Source organism: Nerophis lumbriciformis, linkage group LG03 (assembly GCF_033978685.3).
Source record: "Nerophis lumbriciformis linkage group LG03, RoL_Nlum_v2.1, whole genome shotgun sequence".
Lineage (NCBI taxonomy): Eukaryota > Metazoa > Chordata > Actinopteri > Syngnathiformes > Syngnathidae > Nerophis > Nerophis lumbriciformis.
The window spans coordinates 4,860,798-4,880,814 of NC_084550.2; the positions used below are offsets into that span (position 1 = coordinate 4,860,798).

The 20,017-nt window shown below is 43.1% G+C and overlaps 1 protein-coding gene across 1 annotated transcript in view; it reads right to left on the reverse strand.

Moving 5' to 3' along the window:
* Nucleotides 1-4,866: 4,866 nt before the first annotated feature.
* LOC133578127 (uncharacterized) overlaps nt 4,867-20,017 on the reverse strand; it is a 31,367-nt gene continuing 16,216 nt past the window's right edge. The window contains exon 4 of the mRNA XM_061932309.2: nt 4,867-6,709. Within this exon, the coding sequence (XP_061788293.2) occupies nt 5,403-6,709 (1,307 nt within the window). The 3' untranslated portion in view covers nt 4,867-5,402. The remainder of the gene's footprint in view (nt 6,710-20,017) is intronic.

The window sequence follows — 20,017 nt, forward strand, 5'->3', positions numbered from 1 at the left end:
GTGGGAGGGTTGGCAAGTATGCAATAGTATAACGAGGTTGCAAAGGTAAAATTCCTTTTCAAATTACTTCCGCCCTTTTTTTCTGATGGGAGGTTTTACGAGAGGCAAACATTCATTACGTTGCATTGCTGCCATCTAGCGGCGATAATGAGGACTGTTGCATGATGTGAGCTGAGGAAGAAAGAAGAGCTCCAAAGACGTCACAATCAAAATCGTTTTTTATAGCAGGATATTATAATAATAAAAATAATAATAGATTTTATTTGTAAAAAAAAAAAAAAAAAAGCACTTTACATTGAGTAAACAATCTCAAAGTGCTACAGTGTATTTAAAAAAAAATAAAAATAAAAAGATAATAAAAATAAAAACTAGAACAGCCAAATAGCTAAAACTAGTATGTATACATCTAAAAAAAAAAAAGGCTTTTTAAAAAAGAAGGGTTTTTAAACCTTTTTTAAAAGCATCCACAGTCTGTGGTGCCCTCAGGTGGTCAGGGAGAGCGTTCCACAGACTGGGAGCGGCGGAGCAGAAAGCAAGATGCAAGAACATTAAAAGACAGAACATAAAACACCATGTGTGATGACAAATAGTACTTTTTTAATGTGGTGAATTATTTGGAGTTAAAGTAGTTGCTTTGTAAAGTCATTTTGAATATGTTAGCAAGTAAGTAGTAAGGCAAAAGAGCTTGTGATGGATTTCCGGCGGTCAGCTCCAGCACCCATCTCGCAATCAGGCATAAAAATAGTGGACTCATTTAAATACCTTGGTGTTCACCTCAACAATCTGGACTGGACTCAATTCAAACGTTCTGTACAAGAAGGTTCAAAGTTGCCTATTCCTCTCGAGGAGATTGAGGTCTTCCGTGGTGTGCGGGTCACTGCTGCGCACTTTTTCCTGACACTGTGGTGGCCTCTGCTGTGTTCTATGCCATGGCAGCACGCTCAGAGATAGGAACAGACCTCATAAAGTGATTTGGTGAAAATCCAAAAAAAGACTGCCCACTAAACAGCATTGAGGAGGTGGCCGACAGAAGGATGTAAACCAAGTGGACATCCATAATATGACTTTGCAATGCACTTACAGGTAAAAGCCAGTAAATTAGAATATTTTGAAAAACTTGATTTATTTCAGTAATTGCATTCAAAAGGTGTAACTTGTACATTATATTTATTCATTGCACACAGACTGATGCATTCAAATGTTTATTTCATTTAATTTTGATGATTTGAAGTGGCAACAAATGAAAATCCAAAATTCCGTGTGTCACAAAATTAGAATATTACTTAAGGCTAATACAAAAAAGGGATTTTTAGAAATGTTGGCCAACTGAAAAGTATGAAAATGAAAAATATGAGCATGTACAATACTCAATACTTGGTTGGAGCTCCTTTTGCCTCAATTACTGCGTTAATGCGGCGTGGCATGGAGTCGATGAGTTTCTGGCACTGCTCAGGTGTTATGAGAGCCCAGGTTGCTCTGATAGTGGCCTTCAACTCTTCTGCGTTTTTGGGTCTGGCATTCTGCATCTTCCTTTTCACAATACCCCACAGATTTTCTATGGGGCTAAGGTCAGGGGAGTTGGCGGGCCAATTTAGAACAGAAATACCATGGTCCGTAAACCAGGCACGGGTAGATTTTGCGCTGTGTGCAGGCGCCAAGTCCTGTTGGAACTTGAAATCTCCATCTCCATAGAGCAGGTCAGCAGCAGGAAGCATGAAGTGCTCTAAAACTTGCTGGTAGACGGCTGCGTTGACCCTGGATCTCAGGAAACAGAGTGGACCGACACCAGCAGATGACATGGCACCCCAAACCATCACCCAACCATGCAAATGTTGCATTTCCTTTGGAAATCGAGGTCCCAGAGTCTGGAGGAAGACAGGAGAGGCACAGGATCCACGTTGCCTGAAGTCTAGTGTAAAGTTTCCACCATCAGTGATGGTTTGGGGTGCCTATCTCAGCAGTTGTCGCTTAAAGACTCCGCCGAGAAAAAACAGAAATACTTTTTTACATAACTTCAGTTGAAGTTGTTCTCTTATTTTGGAAATGCATTCAGCGGGGCATCACAACAAAATGAGGCATAATAATGTGTTAATTCCACGACCGTATATATCGGTATCGGTTGATATCGGAATCGGTAATTAAGAGTTGGACAATATTGGAATATCGGATATCGGCAAAAAAGCCATTATCGGACATCTCTAATACATACTTGCCAACCTTGAGACCTCCGATTTCGGGAGGTGGGGGGTGGGGGGGTGGGCGTGGTCGGGGTGGGGGCGTGGTTGGGGGCGTGGCTAAGAGGGGAGGAGTGTATTTACAGCTAGAATTCACCAAGTCAAGTATTTCATATATATATATATATATATATATATATATATATATATATATATATATATATATATATATACAGTATATATATGTATTTTCTTATACATATACATATACATATATATATATATATATATAAAATAAATACTTATATATATCAATCTATCTATCTATCAAGAGGGACAGAGACAGCACACAGTGCATGTGGATCACATGTTACCATGGCGAGAAAACATGGAGAGACTGCCAGTTATCTAGTCTCCACCAGTTGCAGAAAATGTGCCATCAATACAACTGGACAGTGATGTTTCAGTTCCATCACCAGGACCGTCAGTGAGTCAGACACAAACTAGTCTCATCATTGAACCAGATTCAAGGGCTGCTGAGTTGCCATCATCAGAACCCAGATCACCCACAACAAAAACCCCACCAGTGATCCGCAGGTACCCAGAAAGGTTTCGAGTACCACCAAAAAAATTGAATCTCTGAAGACAGTATAAAAATCTGTGTTAAAGATGTACAAATACTGTTTGTATAATAAGCATGTTATTGTTTACAAATAAGGGTTAAGAGTTCAGTACTAAAAAAAAAAAGAAAAAAAGAATGTGGCTTAAGTACAGTTTTTTAATTGAGCTGCTGCATTTTTTGGTTGGGTTGTTTATTTCTTTTGAGTAACTTCCACATTTCTAAAAGGGGCGGAATGTAATAGAGTGATCTATGTTTGTTTGTTGCCATCTCCTGGTGAATGTTGGCTATAGCGTACTGGGGTTACTTTTTGGTTGGCCAACGATTTACGTGGTGTTGCGCACCTGACGTCAAGTGTGTGAGTCTGTTCTGAAGTCGACAGTAAAGAGACGTACTTCATCCCCTCGCCTGGTTATTGCCTCCAACTCAATATATTACAACAACATTGCTCCATGCGGACCTGGAGGGTCCACATGGAGCTGAGGGGGCGTGGCCTCCAGGTCCGCCTGAATTTCGGGAGATTTTCGGGAGAAAATGTGTCCCGGGAGGTTTTCGGGAGAGGCGCTGAATTTCGGGAGTCTCCCGGAAAATCCGGGAGGGTTGGCAAGTATGCTCTAATAAAAACCTACACTGCAACCATATAATTTCAACATTGGCGCACAAATAAAAGTCTATCCATCTATACATCTTGACTTATTTAATTAGTTCAATTCAGCTTATCCATTCAAATGAAACTCTTATTTTCACTACACATACATAGTCAACTATTCCAAAAATGTATTTCTTAATCATGTTGAGGATTATAGCTTCCAGCTGACAAACAACCCAAATTCATCCATCCATCCATCCATCTTCTTCCGCTTATCCGAGGTCGGGTCGCGGGGGCAGCAGCTTAAGCAGGGAAGCCCAGACTTCCCTCTCCCCAGCCACTTCGTCCAGCTCCTCCCGGGGGATCCCGAGGCGTTCCCAGGCCAGCCGGGAGAGATAGTCTTCCCAGCGTGTCCTGGGTCTTCCCCGTGGCCTCCTACCGGTCGGACGTGCCCGAAACACCTTCCTAGGGAGGCGTTCGGGTGGCATCCTGACCAGATGCCCGAACCACCTCATCTGGCTCCTCTTGATGTGGAGGAACAGCGGCTTTACTTTGAGCTCCCCCCGAATGACAGAGCTTCTCACCCTATCTCTAAGGGAGAGCCCCGCCACTCGGCGGAGGAAACTCATTTGAGCCGCTTGTACCCGTGATCTTGTCCTTTCGGTCATGACCCAAAGCTCATGACTATAGGTGAGGATGGGAACGTAGATCGACCGGTAAATCGAGAGCTTTGCCTTCCGGCTCAGCTCCTTCTTCACCACAACGGATCGATACAGCGTCCGCATTACTGAAGACGCCGCACCGATCCGCCTGTCGATCTCACGATCCACTCTTCCCCCACTCGTGAACAAGACTCTGAGGTACTTGAACTCCTCCACTTGGGGCAAGATCTCCTCCCCAACCCGGAGATGGCACTCCACCCTTTTCCGGGAGAGAACCATGGACTCGGACTTGGAGGTGCTGATTCCCATCCCAGTCGCTTCACACTCGGCTGCGAACCGATCCAGTGAGAGCTGAAGATCTTGGCCGGAGGAAGCCATCAGGACCACATCATCTGCAAATAGCAGTGACCTAATCCTGCAGCCACCAAACCAGATCCCCTCAACGCCCTGACTGCGCCTAGAAATTCTGTCCATAAAGGTTATGAACAGAATCGGTGACAAAGGGCAGCCTTGGCGGAGTCCAACCCTCACTGGAGTTGTGTCCGACTTACTGCCGGCAATGCGGACCAAGCTCTGGCACTGATCCTACAGGGAGCGAACTGCCACAATAAGACAGTCCGTTACCCCATACTCTCTGAGCACTCCCCACAGGACTTCCCGGGGTACACGGTCGAATGCCTTCTCCAAGTCCACAAAGCACATGTAGACTGGTTGGGCAAACTCCCATGCACCCTCAAGGATCCTGCCAAGAGTATAGAGCTGGTCCACAGTTCCACGACCAGGACGAAAACCACACTGTTCCTCCTGAATCCGAGGTTCGACTATCTGGCGTAGCCTCCTCTCCAGTACACCTGAATAGACCTTACCGGGAAGGCTGAGGAGTGTGATCCCACGATAGCTGGAACACACCCTCCGGTTCCCCTTCTTAAAGAGAGGAACCACCACCCCGGTCTGCCAATCCAGAGGTACCGCCCCCGATGTCCACGCGATGTTGCAGAGTCTTGTCAACCAAGACAGCCCCACAACATCCAGAGCCTTAAGGAACTCCGGATGGATCTCATCCACCCCCGGGGCCTTGCCACTGAGGAGCTTTTTAACTACCTCGGCAACCTCAGCCCCAGAAATAGGAGAGCCCACCACAAATTCCCCAGGCCCTGCTTCCTTATAGGAAGACGTGCTGGTAGGATTGAGGAGGTCTTCGAAGTATTCCCTCCACCGATCCACAAATTCAAATTCAGTATCTCTTCAAACTTGAAAAAGAAATCCAAAACTTAATGGTTCGCAAATGAACTGCAAAAATGTTTAATTGCTACTAATCTGCATTTACTTTTGAAATCAAATAACTTTTGCACAATATTCTAATTGATGGATATGCACCGATACTCGCTGTGTGTCCGCATGTGCGCTTTCAGCGTCTTCTTATAAGAATAGCTATTGCCACAAACCGAGCATTTAAAGGCTTTTTCTCCCGTGTGTGTTCTTTTGTGCGCAATCAAAGAGACTTTTTCCGCAAAACTTTCACCGCAAATGACGCAAACAAAGGGTTTTTCCCCTGTGTGTATCCTCATGTGTGCGAGCATGTTTGTCTTTTTGGAGAAGCCTTTACCACAAACTGAACAACCAAAAGGCTTTTCTCCGGTGTGCGTTCTCATGTGCGACAGCATGTTTGTCTTTTTAGAGAACCGCTGGCCACAAACGGAGCAACTGAAAGGTTTTTCGCCCACGTGCATTTTCATGTGTTGCGTGACGTTGCTTTTTCGAGCAAAGCCGTCACCGCAAACTGAGCAAATGTACGGTTTGTCTCCGGTGTGCGTGGTCGTATGTGACACCATGCTGGAATGGTGATAGAATCTTTTACCGCAAACTGAGCAACTAAATGGCTTTTCTCCAGTGTGCGTTTTCACGTGTGTGAGCATGTGGGGCTTTTGATTAAATGTTTTGCCACAGACGGAGCAACTGAAAGGCTTTTCTCCCGTGTGTGTTCTCAGGTGGGACACCATCGTGGAACTGTGAGCGAATCTTTTATCGCAAACCGAGCATTTGAAGGGCTTTTCGCCCGTGTGCGTTCTTTTGTGTGATTCCACGTGTGCCTTTTGAGTAAATCCTTTACCGCAAACTGAACAACTGAAAGGTTTTTCCGCCAAGTGTGTTTTCAGGTGTGTTGTGATACTTGACCTTTGCGAGAACCCTTTGCCACATGTTGAGCAACTATAAGGGTTTTCTTCTGTGTGTGTTCTCATGTGTCCAGTCAAATCCCTCTTAGCCGTGAAGCTTTTAGCACAAACTGAGCAGGTAAAACCTTTTTTACCCGTCTTCTTTTTAGAGCCTTTAGTGTGTTTGCTGTCACTGCTCAAAGGTTTTTGGGTGTCGCCCCTGTCTTCATCCTCGGGAGAGTGTGACGTTGTATCGTCACTATCTGATAGTGGAGCAAATAGGTTGTCTGCGACTGATTTGTCGTCATAGTTTTCAGTCTTCACACAGACAACAGTCAGCGGCAACTCTCTGAGATCAGCCTCCTTCGGTCCAAGAAGACACTCTCCCTCCGATTCCCGGGTGATCCATATTTCTTCCTCCTCCTCTTTAACCTCAGGGGGCTGAGGATCTTCCTGCTTCAAAGTGGGCTCAGAGGGACGTTCTTCTTGACGACCAATCAGCTGCCGGACATCTGCAGGTAACGACCAACACATTTTAGCATGACATGTCTGTTAGAATAATTGTATCTAAAGCTAAAAAGCAAACTGGCCGGCATGCATAAAACGGCAATGAAAATCGTAGGGAGGAAAGAATATGAGCCGATACAGAGCATCTATGAGCAGGCGGTTAGGAAAAAAGCTAAGAAAGTTATTTCCAACTCACAACACCCACTCTTTCCTGAATATGGAACCCTGCCATCAGGGAGAAGACTCCGGGTCCCACTATGCAAATCTAACCGCCTTAAATTATCATTTGTCCCAGCCTCCATTAAGCTGACCAACAATGTGCAATAGAATTTTAATACATAGGTTAGCACTTTTTTAGCACATAGCATTTTAGCACATAGCACTTTAGAACTAAGCACTTTAGCACACAGCACTTTATCCATGAGCTCTAGTGCAATGCACATTGGTACTTTATCTTTATCTCCATACTGTAGATTTTATGCCTACATCAAAGTGCCACCTATGTCTATCAAGCTCCATGTTCTGATGTTTAAATGTTAGTTGTATGGTTGTGGTTGTGTTTTTGTTCTGTTGTTTTTGGGTATGTTAAGAAAGCAATGATGCACTGTGCCCAAGACAAATTTCCCCGCGGGGACAATAAAGTTGAACCTTGACCTTGGCCTATCTAAGTTATGACAAAACTTTGTGTTTCAATGAGTTCCCGGCGAGCAGACAAAAGCTGTCTTTAATCCTACCAAGCAGAAGGGTTGTAAAACTCCACTGTGTAGGATGGGAAGCAACATGAAGGTGTTCTGTTTCTTTGATGTATTGTAATCAACAGAAAGATAGTGTCTACAAAGCGGAGAGGAAGCAGGGCCTGACTCCCCTACAGGGACCTCTTCTTTGAACTGTTTCACGACCTTTTCTGTGGACCGTTCACGACCTTTTCTGTGAACTGTTTACGACCTTTTCTTTGAGCTGTTCTGTAACCAAAGGCGACGGCTGTTTACGACCCCCGTCCCTTAGAAACAGCCGTTGCCATGTAATCAGGGAAAGTCCAAATAAAAGAGAAGGCGTTAGTGATGCGCGGATAGGCAATTATTTCATCCGCAACCGCATCAGAAAGTCGTCAACCATCCGCCATCCACCCGATCTAACATTTGATCAGAACCGCACCCGCCCGCACCCGCCCGTTGTTATATATCTAATATAGACGATGCAAGGCATTAGTGAGGTTATAAAGCTTTTGCCTGTTAAAGAAAGGAGACTGATCCAATGCAGCACAGACATTCGCGTGCCACGCTGTCACGACCCAGACGCACACCAGTGCGCAATCATATGGGAGCCGCGCTGAGCGCACCTCCAAGCGCATCTCGCTGCCGGCGACGGCCGGGTATGGGCCCGACGCTCCAGCGCCATCCATTTTCAGGGCTAGTTGATTCGGCAGGTGGGTTGTTACACACTCCTTAGCGGGTTCCGACGTCCATGGCCACCGTCCTGCTGTCTATATCAACCAGGGTGAGCCCCACCCCTTTCGTGAGCGCACTGCGCGCGGAGTGACCCCTGTTACGCGCCCCCGGCAACAGGGGTGTCGGGCAGGTAAGCTGCGCGGGCGGAGCGCGCGGAGTGACCCCTGTTACGAGCCCTTGGCCACGGGGGTGGCGGGCAGGTAAGCTGCTTACCTGCTGCGCGTGACGCCGGCCGCGGCGAAGGCGGACGAGGCGGGGTGTCGGTGCGGTGGGCGCGGTGGTGACCCTGGACGTGCGTCGGGCCCTTCTCGCGGATCGCCTCAGCTACGGCTCCCGGTGGGGCCCTCTCGGGGGAAGGGGCCTCGGTCCCGGACCCCGGCGAGGCGTCCCTTCTCCGCTCCGTAAAAGTGTCCATCTCTTTTTTTTTTTTTCTTCTGTTGTGGCATATGCTGCAGGTGCCTGCTCGTTTTTCGTATGTGGGTAACAACATTTAACTATGTATATATATTTCCCAATTGGTTTAACTGCCACCCGCCTGAATCTATTTCAAATCTAATTTTTTTTTATTTCAACCGCCCGACCCGACCCGACCCGCGGATAAAATCTAATTTTTTTTAATTTAATCCGCCCGATCCGCGGATAATCCGCGGACTCCGCGGTTGTGCCCGCAAACCGCGCATCTCTAGAAGGCGTACAATCTTTCGCCAGAGCGTGGTGAGGCACTGTACAAGTGTCATGTCTGTGTTGATCATGTTTTTGTTTGGCCATGTGCTGTCTGGTTTTGGACTCTTTTTAGTTCCTGCTTTTCACTCCCTTGTCTTGTTTCCACGGTTACCCATTAGTTTCACCTGTTCCACGTTTGGACTCATTGTGCACTCTTGTTTTGTCACCATAGCAACCATTAGTTTTCACCTGTCACGTCACGCACCTGTTTCACGTTTTGACTCACGCACCTGTTTTCACTAATCATGTCTGTAGTATTTAAGTTAATTGTTTTCAGTTTGTCTTTCTGGCGACATCATACCCCTGACACAGTCTCCACACACCCTTATGACCATTGCTGCGCTTTTTCATGCCGTTTTCTCGTCCAAGTAAGTTTTCTTTATTCATGCCATAGTTTGCAAGTTTTGTTTCATTGTTCATAGTTTCTGCCGTTGTGCAAGTTTCGTGTTTATAGTCAAGTTTTGTACTTCCGCCCTTGTGCGCGCCTTTTGTTTGCTTCTTTTTTTGTAGTTATAGTGTTAAAATAAATCATGTACTCCCCTTCACGCCACGTATGGTCCAAATCATTTGCACCACGGGAGAACAAATCACGCCCTAGTTCGAGTCATGACAACAAGGGTACAGTGTCCAGGCGTCTCTCCTCAATTGAGCCAAATTTAATTTCTGTCTCTGTTTAATTCTTTGCTTCTTGTCTTGTTTAATAGATGTCATCAGTGTTTTGAACCTGACAATGTCAAATATCATATAGTCTATTGAATATGAATTTTTTACAAGTGTACAGTCGTGGTGGTGTCCTTCACATGGTATGAACGTAATTTATTGATTACTACACATTGTGGCGGCGCTACAAATACATTTAGCGGTACCTGTCAGTATGCATTGTAAGTCCGCTTTTACACGGTTGATACACACTGCTCTGCCAAAGAATAAAAAGATGTGGCAAGGGGGGACTAGAGTTGCCAATTCAGTGGCGGTTTGGGACAGAGACGTACCAAATTTCCATGCGGTACAAATGAAAAGTGAAAGACAAGAAGTGTTTGTTTTACCAACCATTAATCAATGACAATTTATATATTTATATATATAGCCTCAATCTGAACCTTGGTATTTACCGTGATGACGGACTGGCAGTGTGTCGCGCCTCGCCAAGGAGCAGCGAGAATACCAAGAAGCGCATATGCCAAATTTTCAAAGAGAACGGCCTACGGATCACGATTGAAGCCAACAAGCAAACCGTCAACTTCCTTGACGTCACTTTCAACCTGAGAAATAACAGCTACCAACCATTCACGAAACCCAACACAACACTCCAATACGTGCACCATGACAGCAACCACCCACCCACCACCACGAAAAGAATACCTACCGGAATCAATAAAAGGCTATCGATGCTGTCATCTAGCAAAGCTGAATTTGACCAAGCAACCCCCCCGTACCAAAAAGCCCTTGATGAAAGCGGATACAATTTCACCCTCACCTATGAACCCACGCCAGGAAACCAGCCAAAAAAGAACAGAAAACGAAACGACATCATCTGGTACAACCCCCCATACAGCAAAAACGTCTCAACGAACATTGGACACAAATTCCTCAATCTGATTGACAAACACTTTCCCAAAGACAACACCCTAAGAAAAGTATTCAACAAGAACAACATTAAATTGAGCAACAGCTGCATGAACAATATACGACAAATCATCTCAAACCACAACAAAACAATTGCAAATGAGCCGTCGGCCCCCAGACAGAGCGACTCCAAAACCAACAAAGGATGTAACTGTCGAAAGAAACCTGATTGCCCTCTCAACGGGGGGTGCTTACAAACATCAGTTGTCTACCAATCTAAGGTAATACGCAAGGACATTAACACATCCGACACATATGTAGGATTAACCGAGGGAGAATTCAAAACCAGATGGAACAATCACAAGGCTTTTTTCAGGAACAAAAACCTGCGAAATACCACAGAACTCAGCAAACACATTTGGGACCTCAAAGATAATAATGTTGAATATTCAATAACATGGCAAATTCTTGCATCCAGCACACCTTACAATAGTGGTAATAAAAGATGCAACCTATGCTTGAAAGAGAAACTGTTTATTATTTACCGTCCAGACCTGTCATCCCTCAACAAGCGCAGCGAAATTGTAACAGCATGCCGCCATAGACGGAAACACCTCCTAGGTAACACATGAGCCAATCACCACGCCCCTAGGCCAGCCTGTACCCACCCACTCTGTGCCCTATATAAACCATGGTATGCGAATGCTCCCATTAAAATATCCTGATGATTGAGGGTACCCCCCCTCATGAAACAGGCCTGTAGAGATGAAATAGTCTTGTGATTTTTTTCCCACACATACATATATATATATATATATATATATATATATATATATATATATATATATATATATATATATATATATATATATATATATATATATATGTATATATAAATATTTTAATTACAAGTGCCTCAAGGGCTTTGGAAACCACAACAGCTTCCCCTGATCTGAACACAGATCTGGGCATGTCAAAACTTCAAAGGCCCGAACAGGGAAAAAGAAGAAACGTTGGGAAGGGACCGCCGATGTAGGGACCTAGCTCCAGGGTGACCGGCTACTAGGGTTGTATGGTATACCGGTATCAGTGAAGTACAGCGATACTAATGAATCATATTCGGTACTATACCGCCTGTAAAAAGTACCGGTCCCCCACCCGTCGTCTCCTCTGAGAACATTCAAGCAGACACAGTGTGTCAACCGAAAAGGGAGAACGGACACATTTTGGCTCACTAACTTTTCATCATGTTCGATCATTCACCATTAAGACTATCATCAACTACACCATACTTGCCAACTCTCCCGGATTTTCCGGGAGACTCCCGAAATTCAGCGCCTCTCCCGAAAACCTCCCGGGACAAAATTTCTCCCGAAAATCTCCCGAAATTCAGGCACACAATATAAACAGCGTACCTGCCCAATCACGTTATAACTGTAGAATGATGGAGGGCGAGTTCTTGGTTTCTTATGTGGGTTTATTGTTAGGCAGTTTCATAAACGTCCTCCCAGCGCGGTAACACCACACAACAACAGCAGTCACGTTTTCGTCTACCGTAAAGCAGTTTGTCTGCCGTAAACAGCAATGTTGTGACACTCTTAAACAGGACAATACTGCCATCTAGTGCATTTGATGAAAGCACTTTTGTGCGTGCCACACAGCAATGCATCATCAGTGAGGGCGTTCAGCATGGTTAAAAAACAAATGATAAATGGGTTAAACTTGTATAGCGCTTTTCTACCTTCAAGGTACTCATAGTGACAAATAGAACAAGGATGGACAATTCAACCCTTAACTCAACAATGAGTAGATGAGTGTTATGTGTGTGTATATGTGTAAATAAGTGAACAATGAAATTAAAGTATTTATTTTATATATACAGTATATATTTATAAATATATATATATATATATATATATATATATATATATATATATATATATATATATATATATATATATATATATATATATATATATAAGAAATACTAAGTCAAGTATTTCTTATATATAGATATACATATATATATATATATATATATATATATATACCGTATTTTCCGCACTATAAGGCGCACCTAAAAACCACAATTTTTCTCAAAAGCTGACAGTGCGCCTAATAACCCGGTGCGCTTTATTACGATTCATTTTCATAAAGTTTCGGTCTCGCAACTTCGGTAAACAGCCGCCATCTTTTTTCCCGGTAGAACAGGAAGCGCTTCTTCTTCTACGCAAGCAACCGCCAAGGAAAGCACCCGCCCCCATAGAACAGGAAGCGCTTCACCCGCCCCCATAGAACAGGAAGCGCTTCACCCGCCCCCGGAAGAAGAAGAAAAAACGCGCGGATATCACCGTACGTTTCATTTCCTGTTTACATCTGTAAAGACCACAAAATGGCTCCTACTAAACGATCCGGGTCATAAAAAGACGCAATCTCTCCATCCGCACACGGATTACTACCGTATTTCACAGCAACTGAACCGCACTGTGGAACGGGAGCACGTACGGTGAATATTCGCTCCACAGGGAATGAGAAGTCATCCTTCACTGTGGTTCTAGCTTGCCATGCTAACTTCCACTCATGGTGATATTCAAAAGGAAGACCTTGCCAAAAGAGACCTTTCCAGCCGGCGTCATCATAAAAGCTAACTCGAAGGGATGGATGGATGAAGAAAAGATGAGCGAGTGGTTAAGGGAAGTTTACGCGAAGCGGCCGGGTGGCTTTTTTCACGCTGCTCCGTCCATGTTGATATATGACTCTATGCGCGCCCACATCACAGATGGTGTCAAAAAACAAGTGAAGCACACAAATACAACACTCGCCGTCATTCCGGGTGGATTAACCAAAGAACTCCAACCGCTGGATATTGGTGTCAACAGGGCATTCAAATCACGACTGCGAACTGCGTGGGAAAAATGGATGACCGAAGGCGAACACACCTTCACTAAGACGGGCAGACAACGCCGGACAAGATACGCCAACATCTGCCAGTGGATTGTAAATGCCTGGGCAGATATTTCTGTCACAACTGTGGTCCGAGCTTTCCGGAAGGCAGGATTCACAGAACTGCTGCACAACAACAGCGACACTGAATCCGATGATTTCGAAGAGACGGAGCCCGCCATTTTGGAAGCCACGCTAGCGCAACTTTTCAATTCGGACACCGAAGACGAAGAATTCGAAGGATTTACCGGTACGAATGAAGAATAACTTCAGAAAGTGAGCGCTATGTTTATTTTGTGTGTTGTGTGTTGTGACATTAACGTTCGAGCAACATTACCGGTATGTTGCTATTGCTCTACACCATTTTGAATTTTACTATGTTTGTGATTGCACATTTGTACATTTTGGGACAGAGTTGTTAGAACGCTGGTTTTCAATATATTATTAAAGTTTGACTGAACTATCTGACTGTTTTTTTGACATTCACTTTAGCGCAGCGTTTTTTTGACATTCACTTTAGCGCAGCGTAGGCGCGGCTTTTAGTCCGGGGCGGCTTATTGGTGGACAAAATTATGAAATATGTAATTCATAGAAGGTGCGGCTAATAATCCGGTGCGCCTTATAGTGCGGAAAATACGGTATATATATATATATATATATATATATATATATATATATATATATATATATATATATATGTATGTGTGGGAAAAAAATCACAAGACTATTTCATCTCTACAGGCCTGTTTCATGAGGGAGGGTACCCTCAATCATCAGGAGATTTTAATGGGAGCATTCGCATACCATGGTTTATATAGGGCACAGAGTGGGTGGGTACAGGCTGGCCTAGGGGCATGGTGATTGGCTCATGTGTTACCTAGGAGGTGTTTCCGTCTATGGCGGCATGTTGTTACAATTTCGCTGCGCTTGTTGAGGGATGACAGGTCTGGACGGTAAATAATAAACAGTTTCTCTTTCAAGCATAGGTTGCATCTTTTATTACCACTATTGTAAGGTGTGCTGGATGCAAGAATTTGCCATGTTATTGAATATTCAACATTATTGTCTTTGAGGTCCCAAATGTGTTTGCTGAGTTCTGTGGTATTTCGCAGGTTTTTGTTCCTGAAAGAAGCCTTGTGATTGTTCCATCTGGTTTTGAATTCTCCCTCGGTTAATCCTACATATGTGTCGGATGTGTTAATGTCCTTGCGTATTACCTTAGATTGGTAGACAACTGATGTTTGTAAGCACCCCCCGTTGAGAGGGCAATCAGGTTTCTTTCGACAGTTACATCCTTTGTTGGTTTTGGAGTCGCTCTGTCTGGGGGTCGACGGCTCATTTGCAATTGTTTTGTTGTGGTTTGGGATGATTTGTCGTATATTGTTCATGCAGCTGTAGCTCAATTTAATGTTGTTCTTGTTGAATACTTTTCTTAGGGTGTTGTCTTTGGGAAAGTGTTTGTCAATCAGATTGAGGAATTTGTGTCCAATGTTCGTTGAGACGTTTTTGCTGTATGGGGGGTTGTACCAGATGATGTCGTTTCGTTTTCTGTTCTTTTTTGGCTGGTTTCCTGGCGTGGGTTCATAGGTGAGGGTGAAATTGTATCCGCTTTCATCAAGGGCTTTTTGGTACGGGGGGGTTGCTTGGTCAAATTCAGCTTTGCTAGATGACAGCATCGATAGCCTTTTATTGATTCCGGTAGGTACTCTTTTCGTGGTGGTGGGTGGGTGGTTGCTGTCATGGTGCACGTATTGGAGTGTTGTGTTGGGTTTCGTGAATGGTTGGTAGCTGTTATTTCTCAGGTTGAAAGTGACGTCAAGGAAGTTGACGGTATATATATATATATGTATGAAATACTTGACTTGGTGAATCCTAGGTGTAAATATACTCCACCCCCCACCTCCCTAAATCGGAGGTCTCAAGGTTGGCAAATATGCACTGCATATTAGTGAATGAATCGTATACTTAGTCAACAGCCATACATGTCACACTAAGGGTGGCTGTATGAACAATGCCAACACTGTCATAAATAATATGTGCCATATAGTGAAACCACACTCAACAAAAATGACAAACACATTTTGGGAGAATATTTGCACCGTAACACAACATAAACACTACAGAACAAATTCCCAGAATTCCCTGCAGTACCAACTCTTACGGGACGCTACAATAGAAACAAACGCCATTGGTGGATCTACACTTAACATCCACTGTAATGATACCAAGTACAGGAGCATATCTACATACTTGCCAACACTCCCGGATTTTGCGGGAGACTCCCGAAATTCAGCGCCTCTCCCAAAAACCTCCCGGGACAAATTTTCTCCCGAAAATCTCCCGAAATTCAGGCGGAGCTGGAGGCCACGCCCCCTCCAGCTCCATGCGGACCTGAGTGACGTGTTGACAGCCTGTTCACACGTCCGCTTTCCCACAATATAAACAGCTAATGATCGAGGGCGAGTTCTTGGTTTCTTATGTGTGTTTATTGTTAGGCAGTTTCATTAACGTCCTCCCAGCGCGGTAACAACACACAACAACAGCAGTCAAGTTTTCGTCCCCCGTAAAGCAGTTTGTCTGCCGTAAACAGCAATGTTGTGACACTTTTAAACAGGACAATACTGCCATCTACTGTACATGCATTTGTGACCCACCCATAATGTGTCACATTTTTGTGTTGATTTATTTATTTTATTTTGTGGTTTGAATTCGTTTTTGGAGCTGTCATTACACATTTATCAGTATTCACATTGGTCAGTAGGGGGCAGTAGGGCGTTTCTTCCCAATTGAATGCTATCACCTGCAGACCGGAAGTGTCTTGTCATTCTGATGAGCGCGACCAGTCTGAGAACAATTGAAACGTCCTGTGTGCTTTTTCCTCCTGTATAACAGGTTAGTTTTGGTGAATCAACTCACTGAATAATATCCATGTGATCTTTATAAGTTTAAGTACACATTCTGATGGTGGAGCCTAACTCTAAAGTGTTTGTGAGTTGTAGTTTGTGTTTGTGAATGAATCCAGTGCACAGCTGCAGTAATCAATACAAAAAGGCGACGTGAGTGCGCAATGTTTATATAGGAACTTCTGATCCTAATTCAGACTGCCAAATTAGAGCTCCCGTTTTCTTATTGATTTTAAAATGTATCTTTGTATAATGTGTGTGTTCTGAAATAGTGACAGAGAATAGAACAAGGATGGACAATTCAACCCTTAACTCAACAATGAGTAGATGAGTGTTATGTGTGTGTATATGTGTAAATAAGTGAACACTGAAATTCAAGTATTTCTTTTATTTATATATATATATATATATATATATATATATATATATATATATATATATATATATATATATATATATATATGTCTTAATAAGGTTATCCAAAAAATAGTGCTCGATACCGTAGTAGAGCGCAATATATGTATGTGTGGGAAAAAAATCACAAGACTACTTCATCTCTACAGGCCTGTTTCATGAGGGGTTCCCTCAATCATCAGGAGATCAGAAAAATCTCCTGATGATTGAGGGAACCCCTCATGAAACAGGCCTGTAGAGATGAAGTAGTCTTGTGATTTTTTTCCCACACATACATATATATATAGCTAGAATTCACTGAAAGTACAGTATTTATTATATATATCTTAACCACGCCCCCAACCACGCCCCCTACCCCGCACCTCCCGAAATCGGAGGTCTCAAGGTTGGCAAGTATGATATCTAGTTGATACTAATATGACCACATCGATATTTTTTTGAGCATCACAAAATCTTCCTTTTTTTAAATTTTTATTTATATTATTTTTATTAAATAAATATGTCCCTGGACATATGAGGACCCAATCCGATTGTTACACATGAATACTTTACATTGGCCGCCATTGTGAATTGTATATTAATAGCAGACATACTGTAAGTTTTAAAAACATAACTCGTACATTGTCGTCTGTTTGGCTCCGTATATTTGCGACAGAAAGTGTGTGAAAGGAGTAAGTATAAGGTTAGTGAAGATGTAAACATACTGTGTAGCACACTTTGAGTCGTGTCAACAGCCTCCAGTTGTTGTCGCTCCTTCTCCCCTCCTGTTCGAGAAAGTTCCCCCGCGTACGACGCAATCGTTCTTTCAAACAGCCCGAATATTTGATCAGCTGCCGCCATTAGTCATGAATCTTTCAATATGTTATTAACTCAACTCCAACTTGTCGCCTCGGCCTTGTGTCTTGTTGTTTTTTTTTCTGGAAAAACTAACTTCCGCATTTTTCTTCTTCGATGAAAATGTTTCGCGGCAGCATCCGGAACGCGACACACTGCTGCCATCTTACGGCGGCATGGAAGACTGCCCAAGACGAGCGCAAGGAAAGAAAGAAAACAAGAGATGTAAAGTAAATAAATAGATGTAAAGTATGGCATGACAAATGGGACAAAACTCCGTAAATAAAATAAAATACATTGAAAAAAATATATAAACTGATAGATGATTTATTGTAATTACATCATACTTACCAACTTTGAGACCTCCGAATTCGGGAGATTTGGGGGGGGGCTGAGGTGGGGGGGGGGGGGTCTGGGTGGGCGGGGCTGGGCTGGGGGCGGCGTTTAGGGGGGAGGAGTACATTTATAGCTAAAATTCACTGAAAGTCAAGTATTTCTTATATATATATATATATATATATATATATATATATATATATATATATATATATATATATATATACATGCATTACTTAATTTAATGCAAATTACATTTAATGATTTAAACTTTTTTACTAATTATTTCAATATGTAATAATCATTTGATCACGTTTTGATTTGATTATTTAATGATTTGATCAACTATTTCACAATTTCATTAATTATTTCAGGATTTAATCAATCATTCCATGTTTCAATGATTTTTCTAATTATTTCATGAACCTGTCAAAATCGGGGGGAAAAAAACCCTCAGACGTCAAAGTCAGTGTGCAGGTCATTACACCCATAGACGCAGCATTGGCTGCTGTGACGCGAGAAATTCGGTCGCCATCTTGAAGTGGTGATGGGGAGCCGGCGAGCAGCCTAAACTGACAGTTGACAGGTAGAAAACAAAGATGGTGTTCAGCGTTTTCCTGCTCAAATGAGCCGACTGTGTACCCTTATAAGATGTCTATGATTACACCCGATCTGCACTTCTGCTTGACCAAAGAAGTGGAGGAGTGGATTCTGTTAGCCCCGCCCACTGACTTTGATGGGTGAGTTTGACAGATGCATACATTCATGACGCGCTGCCACACAATTAAATGGAAAATAATTATAATTAAAGCTGCAAGCAGCGTTGTTCGGGCCCGCGTATTTGGCAGGTGCTAGTCCTAAGTGTCCCAATACTTTTGTATACTTTTAGTCTGAAGTGTCCCAAGACTTTTGTCTAGTGTACCTACCTTGTCTGCATTGTGTGGGCACGTTGGTGCTTCCTGCTTTTGAGCAGCCATCTTAAAAAAACAGCAGCGCAGCAGCATCAGTGCAGCGGGTCTTTGAAGGGTCATAAAATCAAAACCGGAGCAGGTATCACAACTCTTTCGCCAACTTTTAATCAGAAGGGTTCAATCTCTCTCCTGTGTTAGTTTGAAGCCGAAACAACAAACGCGCTCAGAGGAGATAATGTTTGAAGAAAGGTGACCGGTTTTTACAAAAATGTTGTGTTGAAGGGGGAATAGCAAACTTCCTGTATATTTTTGCTGGGGGTTGTCAATTTATGAAATGTAGGTCTAAGTGAGACCTACGGAGACGTTTTTGTTTCATGTCTCTCCGACCTTCCCAGTGGGTGTTACAGGCAGTTTTGTAATTTTTTTCTTCCGAGGAGCAGTTTTTTCTCCGTTTTATTCAAAAATTGCTGTAGAGCGCAATTTTTAAATTTGGGGTTAGGTTTCTTTATTAGATCGCAATTTTTGCCAGTCCTGATGTGTGCGTTCAGTTCGGTGAGTTTTGAAGCGTGTTAAGGGGGTCAAATTACAGCTCAAAGAGGCAAAAGTAACTGTTTTTAGTACTTTTTTGTCTTGAAGGGGGAATTGCCAACTTCCTGTTGATTTCTGCCCGATGATATACAGTTATGAAAACTAGGTCTAAGTCAGACCTACATAGAGGTTTTTGTTTCATGTCTCTCCGATCTTCCTAGTGGGAGATATAGGCGGTCTAGTTTTTTTTTTCTAGGGGGCGCTAGAGCGCAATTTTGAGTTTTGTGGTTCGGTTTTTTTATTAAAAGACAATTTTCGCAGGTCCTGATGTGTGGGTCAAATATGGTGAGTTTTGAAGCATGTTAAGTGGGTCAAATTAGTGCTCAAAAAGGCGGCCGGTATAATAATAATAAGACCTTACAAATTCAATAGGTCCTTATGTCCCATTGCATAAGGACTCCCTTTGGAAGTCCTTATACAATGGGCCATGCGGGCCCTAATAATTAAATGATTTATTAGTTATTGAAATAATTATTGAAATAATTAAATTGTACAGCATTTTAATGACAAATAACTATTTAATACAACATATTAATGACACATTTAAGTAACTATTTAATACAAAATATTATCCAGCACAACGCGACCCCAAACGGGACAAGCGGTAGGAAATGGATGGATGGATAGGATAAATGACACATTTAAGT